General features: G+C 52.7%; 1 protein-coding gene across 3 annotated transcripts in view; it reads right to left on the bottom strand.

Moving 5' to 3' along the window:
* Nucleotides 1-5,370, bottom strand: part of LOC119316375 (COBRA-like protein 7) — a 15,258-nt gene extending 9,888 nt beyond the window's left edge. The window contains exon 1 of one of the 3 annotated variants that reach the window (XM_037590693.1): nucleotides 4,252-5,370. In XM_037590693.1, the coding sequence (XP_037446590.1) occupies nucleotides 4,252-4,504 (253 nt within the window). In that variant the 5' untranslated portion in view covers nucleotides 4,505-5,370. The remainder of the gene's footprint in view (nucleotides 1-4,251) is intronic. The other 2 variants (XM_037590692.1, XM_037590691.1) reach the window with 2 other exon arrangements.
* Nucleotides 5,371-9,998: the final 4,628 nt, after the last annotated feature.

Below are 9,998 nucleotides of genomic sequence, written 5' to 3'. Positions count from 1 at the left end.
CTCTTCTATAAATGAACCTTATCCAACTAGAAGTTCGGATCTTGATGCAAATGAAGGGTTCCGATAGCACCCTCTGCTGCTAGTGATGGTAGGAAAGCCGTTCCCTATATGTGTGTGTGTGTGTGTATATATGTGTCTCTTGTTAGTACTCCTAGCCATGTGTCTCTTGTTGGTACTCCTAGGAGTACATACTCCTAGCCATGTGTCTCTTGTTGAATTTTCCTAGCATCATATCCATTTAAATTTTGATTTAAATAATAATAGTAAAAAGGCTAGGTTGTTGGCGCTCCGATTTTCTAGTCATTTTATTTGCTAATTCAACCACCTCTGAGCTTATCCGTTTCTACACCAGTTGCATCGACATCTAATGGCGGCGGCCGCTCGCACGGCCGCACGGGCGACATCACCGGCTTCCAGAAGAAGGAGATCCCTCGGCAGTGGCCTGCATGGAAGCAGACCAGCGGCGCACTGCTAGGATCAAGTGAGGAAAATGTTTGTCGGCGGCTACTTGCACATCTAGATACGTCGTGATTTTCTTCTGTCTTTGGTAGAGGTTCTAGTTTCTTCCCGTGTGAAAACTGACATGATGAAACCCCCAACAGGAGAGCCAACAGACTAGAGAGCAGAGATGATGTGCGGATTTTATCAATATTTCCATCTAATTCTAACAGCTGCGTGTGATAATGGACCGTATGGACTTGTATTCTACAACGGAGCTACACAAGCGATGTCGGCCGTCGACGCCCCACGGCTCAAAGCATGATGAAGCAGCAAGGGCAGGAGAGCCGCAGCATCTGCGGTGATGGTAGCACGTGGCCACAACTCCCATAGTGCCCAGCTCCTCTGAATGGACGTCAGATCAGAGATGCTACTACAAATATAATTCATGAATTGATTGCTTGTTACTTCATGCATCTTCAACTGATGGCGTTTCTTGAAGCATTTGTCTCCTAATTATTTTGTCTACATGTACGGAAGATGCAGAGTGAAGTACTAATCTATGATCATTTGTTTGCTACGTATCCTGCGTCACGGGCTTCGTTTCCAATGAAATACTTGGGGCTTCCTCTCTCGGTGTGGAAGCTTAGAAAGGTCGACTACCAGTACCTAGAGGACAAAGCGGCCGCTAAGTTGACCACTTGGTATGGCCAAAATATCACTGCCATTGGTCGGTGTGCCCTTGTGAAGTCGGTGCTGTCTTCACAGCTCGTCTTCTCCATCACGCCGCTCATTGTGCCAACGTCCACTCTACACAACATAAACAAGCTCGAAAGAGCCTTTCTCTGGGAGGGCACGGACAAGACCACTGGTGCAAAATGCAAGGTGAATTGGGATGCGGTGTGCCGGCGAAAGGATCTTGGTGGCCTTGGCATACTTAACACGGAGAAATTTGCTTGGGCTCTTCGCTTGCGCTGGTTATGGTTTGAATGGAAAGAGCCCACCAAGCTTTGGGTGGGTATGAGAAACCCGTGCAACACGATGGACTACTCCTTATTTTATGCCTCCACGTCAATCTTTGTTGGAAATGGAGCAAGGACGCCTTTTTGGGATGCGCCATGGGTGAATGAACATTGCACCACTAATTTACGAGGCGTCCACGAGGAAAAATTGGAAGGTGCGCAAAGCTCTCAGCAACGATGCGTGGGTCTCCAGAATACGCATCCCAGACTCTTTTTCGCTGAATCACTTACGTCAGTTTGTCACCCTCTGGACAACGCTTCGTGGCTTCCATCTCGAGGAGGATGCCGAAGATGATATTGTATGGAAGCACACCGCTAGCGGGCAATACACGGCCGAGTCAGCATACAAAGCGCAATTCCTTGGCACAATCAAATCCCCTATGGAGCACACTGTGTGGAGGGCTTGGGCTCCCCCCAAAGTCAAGTTCTTCGCTTGGCTGGCTATTCAAAACAGAATTTGGACGGCAGACAGATTGGAGAAGCGCGGATGGCCAAACTGTGGCCTTTGTACACTTTGCAAGCAGAAGCAAGAGTCTGTTGACCACCTTTTCTACAAATGCCGCTTCTCTATCCGCCTATGGGGATTAGTCAAGGACTGGCTGCAACCGGTGAGCATTGATACTTCCTCATGGCACCTCTCAGGCAACATCGAAGAGTGGTGGGTGGGCCTCTCCGACACATCTATCCCCAACAGGAAGGCGATGGCCTCGCTCACCATGCTAGTCGCCTGGACCATTTGGAACGAGAGGAATGCGCGAGTGTTCCGTCAGAAGAGTGCTCCGCCGACGGTTCTACTCGCCAACATTAAGAAGGAGGCCACGCTTTGGGTATCAGCGGGTGCAAGCAAGTTGGGATACTTGATGACGCGAGAGTAGTTGGTCACCTTTATTTCGGGTGTTGCGGCGCTGTCAGTGTTGTAACACGAACATAAACTCTATTCCTCTTATTTAATGAATGAGGCAAATCTTTTGCCTCTCTTCAAAAAAAAACTATGCTCCTGATCTAAATACTAAAGTTGTATACGTTGTATCAACTCACCTGATCTAAAATATTGTACTGCTACTTTGTGCTTTCTAAAATATGTTGTATGTACTCCCTTGTTTTCTAACAAATGTGGTATATACTCCTTTGTTTTCTATCAAATGTAGTATATAGTTGCCTTGGAGCATATATTCTGATGAAGTATATACTTATTTTCATTACAGGCAATTCATGCTGCTTCCGAAGGAAAAAAACAGTATATACTTCCTCTTTGGAACTTAAACAGTATATAGTCCATAAAAATTAAGCAGTATATACCCTGTAAACGCAATACACAATCCTTCAAATAAAAAGTATATTCTCCAGAAAAAACAGTATATACCACCCATAAAAAGCCTTGGCGTACTTCTTAAAATTAAAGTATGTACTCAAAGAAAAAATCAGTATGTACTCCTTAAAACAACGCAGTATATACTCCTTGGAATCAGTATATGCTCCTTTAAAAAGCAGTATATACCCCATAAAAATATATAGTCTTCTTCAAACTTCTGTGTGATAAGCGTCTTCATGGATATACTACTCCATTTCATCCAACAACATAGACATCACGCATTATACTACCAGTAAATCATATCCCGATTCGTGATTAATAATTAAATAGTACTGCACACACGCTCCCATGATTCTAGTCAAGTAGTTCCATGCAGTATCCGTTAAGAGGTGGGAGTATATGTACTCTTGGGAGTACAGAAAAGGTGTCCGGACTCCTTTTTTATACTCCCAAGAGTATGTACTCCCATCCCTCCCGTCCTAGTGAATATGCTGGATGGATAAACCCGATAGACCACGTAATTAGCATGCATAACTACTTCCTACGAGTGGGCATCCAGCCGCTAGCTTTAATTAAATAATTAGGAAATTTGGTACGTAACTTGCACTCCTCAGCTAGCTAGCGTACATCTTGGACATTTTTGTTAAAAATGAGTGTACATTATAAGTACATGTGTACGAGTTATAGTTCATTAACAATTTACGAGTAGGTATACCTAAAGCAAGAAAAAAGATTATGAAGGTATAGCTTAAGCAATTTCCATTTTCATGGACTAGATAATAGCCATTCTTAAAGTGTAGACTGCACTTTTCTAAGGATTCGATAAGCTGCAAAAAAATTCTAGGAGTATATACTAACGTTTCTTCTTCAATGGATTTTTCTGACATTATTTTGAAGGAGTAGATAGTGCATTTTTATAAGGAGTATATGCTGATTCTATATACTGCAATTTTTTCTAGGAGTATATGCTGATGTTTCTTCTTCAAGTGAATTTTCTCACTTCATTTTGAAGGAGTATATAGTGCATTTTATAAGGAGTATATACTGATTCTATATACTGCATTTTTTTCTAGGAGTATATACTAATGTTTCTTCTTCAAGGGAATTTTCTGACTGTATTATGAAGGACTATATAGTGCAATTTTATTAGGAGTATATGCTAATTCTATATACTGCATTTTTTTCTAGGAGTATATACTAACGTTTCTTCTTCAAGGAAATTTTCTGACTTTATTTTGAAGGAGTGTATAGTGCATTTTTATAAGGAGTATATGCTGACCTTTTAAAGGAGCACATACTGGTTTTTTAAGCAGTATATACTGACAGTTTTTTTGAATAAAAATCAATTTTCAGGTTTGAGTGGGAAATTTTGAGAAACAATAGTAGGTAGGTCTCTCAATAAATTTTAGGGAAGCAATATATAGTAAGGGATTCCGTAAGAAAGGCTTTAAATTTGTTGCTAAGTGTGGTGGAACTTACTTATTGTGCCATACTGGACTAGCGGGTGGTGGTTGAAGCTGAAGACTTTTGTCAGGTTCTGCATACCGGGGTGCTGCACTAGCAGGTTCCAGTCACTAAAGTTCTTCAGCGTGTTGAAGTTGTTAACAGTCATCTTCACACGCCAGTACTCCCGGTAGCTCTTCTTGATGTGCCAGTGCACCTGGATTGGGCACATGTGCCCAGTGCATCGGACAGCAGGCTCGGCCTTGGGTCCCTTGCACTGCGGCGCCATGGAAGTCACTGGGCAGGCGCCGCAGATGCAACGCTGACACTCCACGATCACGCTACTGTAGAACGCGGAGAGCGACACGCAGCAAGACTTCCGTGGGGCCGCCACTGTCTGTGAGTAGAAGCACAAGACCTGCCAAGTCACTGCATGTCACACCTAATCAGCTGATTAGTGTGCCTAGGTGCTGGCTGGCGGGCCCAGCCAGCTGGCCTGCCAAGTGGAGGCGTGGGTGCGTTAAGGGTGGCCGCCTGTGGCCGTGTGGAGGCATGCGTGTGTAGATCATTTTCTGTATCCAAACCTTCCTCTACAATCCTAACCCCCTTCTCCAAGCTCATCCCCTTCCTCACCTGCTCCCTCTCACCTACTCTAGATCGCCGATCCCCTCTCCGATCAGGGGCGTTACATTGGTATTCAGAGCCAAAAGAAATTTCCCCCTCGCCGCCGCTGCACCTTCTGAAGCTTGGGAGGTGGATCGGTAACATCCACCGCGCACGGTGCGAGTCCGCTCGCCGGATCTCGCCAAAAATCCGTCGCGGGGTTCGATCCCCTTTCAGGCAGGAGCAACGGCGCCCTCGAAGCCCTCCGTTGCGACGCGGCAAGTCCTGGAAGCCATGGAGGAAGGGAACGCCCACATCGCGAAGATGCTCGACTCCCTCCTCACCAAGCTCGACGAGCAAACCGCTCTCCGCGACAAGCAACTCAAGGCGCAGATCGCCTTCAACAACCAGATCTCGGCGGAGCTGCGGGGCCTCTCGTGGCAGCTCGATCTGACGCAGGCAGACATCGATGCGACCCGCAAGACCGTCGACGGCTCGACCTCACCAGCGGGCTCTGTCACCACGCTGGTACCACCACCACCGCCGCCGCCGCCACCACCGCCTCCGCGCCATCAGCCCCCTCACGCGGAGCCCCATCGTCCCGCCTCTGCTCACGCTCGTCTGGGGGACAACCGACCACCACTCATTCCGGTTCCCCCTCTCGGTGCGCCCATGGCTGGGGTCACCGCGCCGCCGCCCAGCCCCAGCCACCCAGAGAGCTCCTACCACAAACCCCAAAACACGATTTCCCCCATTTCGACGGATCCGCACCCTACCTATGGCTGGATCGTTGCTTGGCATACTTTGAGCTCTACAAGGTGGGTCAGCAATTTTGGGTGCCTACCGCTGCTCTGTACATCGAGGGGCAGGCAGCGCACTGGCTCCAGGCGTTTCGCCAGAGTCACCGCAACCTGTGACATGGGACATGTTCTGCGTCGCCGTGCTCGAAGAGTTTGGTGCGGACGAGTTCGAGCTCACTATGCATCGTCTCCTTCAGCTACGGCAGACGGGCAGCGTCGCCGATTATCGCACGGCGTTTGATGAACTCATGTATCACCTTCTGGCGTTGGATCCCTCCATCAACAACAAGTTCTTCATCACACAGTTTTTGTTGGGACTGAAGGACGAGCTGGGCGCTGCGGTTCGTCTACAAGCCCCGTCGAGCATCACCCGCGCATCCGTGCTGGCGTGCATTCAGGAGGAAGAGCTGGGCACAACACGTCCACGGGGCCGAGCAGTTCCTCCAGGGCGTCCTCCTCCACCAACAAACGCGGCTCAACCGCGCCAAGCAGCAGCCCCACGCGCTGTCGGCGACGAATTCGCTCGGGAGCGCCAGTTGCGGGATTACAGGCGCGCCAACAACCTCTGCTTCAAGTGCGGCGACAAATACTCACGGGAGCACCGCTGCGCGCAACCGGCACAGTTGCTCACCATACACGTGGGGGAGCATGGGGAGGTTCTCTCCGACGACGCGATCCATGCTCTCCAGCTCTTGGACGAGCTCGCTCCACCAGATCGGCCTGCGGAGTGCTGCGTTCTGTCAGCCCAGGCGTTGGACGGCTCCGACTCGCCGAGCACTATTCGCCTGCGCGCCTTGGTCGGGAACCAAGTCATGCTGCTCCTCCTCGACTCGGGCAGCACCCACAGCTTCGTCAACAAGAGCTTCGTCGACCGCATCGGCGCACAAACCCAACCTTTGCCGCTGGTGGAAGTACGGGTCGCCAACGGCGATCGCCTCACCTGTGATCGCATCGTACCCGACCTGAAGTGGTGGATGCAGGGGCACACCTTCTCGACACCAATGCGCGAGCTCGACATCGGCGCTTACGATGGCATCCTGGGCATGGACTGGCTGGCGCAGCACAGCCCCATGACCTGCCACTGGCAAGACAAGTTCGTCTCATTCCTCCACGACGGCGAGCAAGTCACGCTGCGCGGCGTCAAACCCAAGGCCACCGAGACCCTGACGGCGGTGGAGCCAGCAGAACTTCGCAAGTTGATCGCCAGCAACGAGGTTTGGGCAATGGCCATGGTGGATGCTTGTCCGCCCGTGCAGACCAAGCGCAAGTCACCGAGCCAGACCCCACTCGCCGACCTCCTCGACGAGTACACCGATGTCTTCTCCGCGCCCCAAGGACTGCCGCCGCACCGTCAGTACGACCAAGTCGTCACATTGGTGGAAGGGGCGATTCCGGCCAATACTCGCCCCTACCGCTACTCTCCCCTGCAGAAAGACGAGATCGAGCGGCAGGTCCACGAGATGCTGGACTCGGGGATCATTACTCATAGCGTGAGCCCCTACGCGGCACCGGTGCTGCTCGTCAAGAAGAAGGACGGCACCTGGAGGTTTTGCGTCGACTACCGTCGGCTCAACGACGCGACGATCAAAAACAAGTTTCCCCTGCCGATCGTGGATGAACTGCTCGATGAACTGGCGGGCGCTACGGTCTTCTCCAAGCTTGATCTGCGGTCTGGCTATCACCAGATTCGAATGCGCGAAGAAGATGAGGCCAAGACGGCGTTCAAAACCCATCACGGCCATTTTCAGTTCCGCGCCATGCCGTTCGGCCTCACCAACGCACCGGCAACATTTCTGTGCCTGATGAATGCAATCTTTAGTAAGTACATTCGCAAGTTCGTCATCATTTTCCTTGACGATATTCTGGTCTTCAGTGAAACGATGGAGGAGCACCTGGAACATGTGCGCACGGTGCTGGAGTTGCTCCGGCAACACCAACTCTTTGTCAAGGCCTCCAAGTGCGAGTTCGCCACCGACCACATCGACTACCTCGGGCATGTGATTTCACGTGAGGGCGTCGCCACCGATGCGGAGAAGACCCAAGCCATGGTGCAGTGGCCTATGCCAACGACGCCGACTGAACTTCGCGGTTTCCTCGGCCTTACAGGCTACTATCACAAGTTTGTGCCGCACTACGGCATCATCGCCAAGCCACTCACGCAGCTCCTCACCAAGAAAGGCTTCGAGTGGTCCGAGCACGCCCAAGCTGCGTTCGACCTGCTCAAGCAGGCCATGGTCACCACACCGCTGCTCGCGCTTCCCAACTTCGACAAGCCGTTCGCCATCGAGACGGATGCCTGCGACACGGGCATCGGCGCGGTGCTCACTCAAGAGGGGCACCCCGTGGCCTATTTCAGCAAGGCGCTGGGTGCGCGTAACCAGAAACTCTCCACTTACGAGAAGGATTTCCTCGCGGTTATGATGGCTGTGGACAAGTAGCGACAGTATCTACAACGCGGGCCGTTCGACATCCTCACAAATCACAAGAGTCTCTGCAATTTGGGCGAGCAACACCTCGAGACAGACGTCCAACGCAAGGCCATGTCCAAGCTCGCCGGCCTTCAGTTTCGCTTCCTGTACAAGCACGGCCTCGATAACAGAGCCACGGATGCGCTCTCCCGGGTGGGCAAGCTCATGGACGTGGCCGCGCTCTCGATCTGCCAACCGGCGTGGTTGCAAGAGGTGGCTAACTCCTACGCAATGGACGCGGAGGCTCAAGAGCACCTCCAACATCTAGCCGTGTCCAGCCCGGATGCAGACGGGTACGAGCTCCACCGCGGCGTCATTCGTTGTCAAGGCCCGCTCTGGATTGGGGCGAACACAGCCCTGCGCACCAAGCTGATCGCCGCACTCCACAACAGCGCGGTGGGCGGCCACTCGGGCGTCACGGCGACTTATCACCGCGTCAAGAAGCACTTCAAGTGGCGTGGCCTGAAGAGAGACGTGGAGGAGTTCGTGCATCAATGCGCCGTCTGTCAACATGCCAAGCACGAGCACACCAGGCCGGCCGGCCTCCTCGCGCCTCTGCCCATTCCTTCGGCGCCATGGGAGGACCTGACGATGGATTTTATCGAGGGCCTGCCGGCGTCCGAGAGCTGCAATTCCATCATGGTGGTCGTCGACCGCTTCACCAAGTTCGCGCACTTCGTGCCACTCCGCCACCCCTTCACCGCCGCGACTGTCGCCCGCGCGTTCTGGGACAACATTGTGAAGCTGCACGGCATCCCTTCGTCCATCGTCTCCGACCGCGACAAGATCTTCACCAGCAACCTCTGGCGCGAACTGCTCGAGAGCGCGGGCACCAAGCTCTTGTACTCAACGGCGTACCACCCGCAGACCGATGGCCAGAGCGAGCGGGTGAACCAGTGCCTGGAGATGTACCTGCGCTGCGCCGTCCACGATTCCCCCAGCAAGTGGCGCCGCTGGCTACCGATGGCTAAGTTCTGGTACAACTCAACCTTCCATTCATCTCTCCAGTGCACACCCTTCAAGGCCCTGTATGGCAGAGAAGCCAACTTGGGCACAATGGCAACCTGGGCGGAGGCGACACCGGCCGGCGACGACCTGGACTGGGCAGAGCATACAGATGCCATCCGCGCCCAGCTGGCGCGTGCCCATCACCGCTTCAAGAAGCAGGCGGACAAGCACCGCGTCGAGCGCTCATTCCAAGTGGGAGAACAGGTCTTGCTGAAACTGCAGCCTTATGTGCAACGCTCCGTGGTCTCGCGCCCATGCGCCAAGCTCGCCTACAAGTTCTTCAGCCCCTACACCGTGCTTGAGAAGATTGGACCTCTGGCTTACAAGCTGGATCTGCCGCCGGACAGCTGCGTGCACCCGGTCTTCCACGTCTCCTAGCTGAAGCCGTTCACGCCGGACTACTCACCGATTTTCGCCGAGCTTCCCCGAGTCCAAGACCTGTCTGCGTCAACGACAGAGCCTGTCAAGATCCTGGAGAGGCGTATGATGAAGCATGGCAACGCGCATGTGGTGCAGCTCAAGATACAATGGTCGTCGCCGTCCCCGGACTCGGCCACCTGGGAGGACTACGACGTGCTACGCCGGCGTTTTCCCACGGCACCCATTTGGGAGGGGGAGGCCTCTTCTTAAGGAGGGGAGAATGTCACACCTAATCAGCTGATTAGTGTGCCTAGGTGCTAGCTGGCGGGCCCAGCCAGCTGGCCTGCCAAGTGGAGGCGTGGGTGCGTTAAGGGTGGCCGCCTGTGGCCGTGTGGAGGCATGCGTGTGTAGATCATTTTCTGTATCCAAACCTTCCTCTACAATCCTAACCCCCTTCTCCAAGCTCATCCCCCTTCCTCACCTGCTCCCTCTCACCTACTCTAGATCGCCGATCCCCTCTCCGATCAGGGGCGTTACACTGCAC

Source organism: Triticum dicoccoides, chromosome 6A (assembly GCF_002162155.2).
Source record: "Triticum dicoccoides isolate Atlit2015 ecotype Zavitan chromosome 6A, WEW_v2.0, whole genome shotgun sequence".
NCBI classification, from domain to species: Eukaryota; Viridiplantae; Streptophyta; class Magnoliopsida; order Poales; family Poaceae; genus Triticum; species Triticum dicoccoides.
Note: the sequence above shows the minus strand (reverse complement) of the source record. Positions and strands in the feature narration are given on the sequence as shown.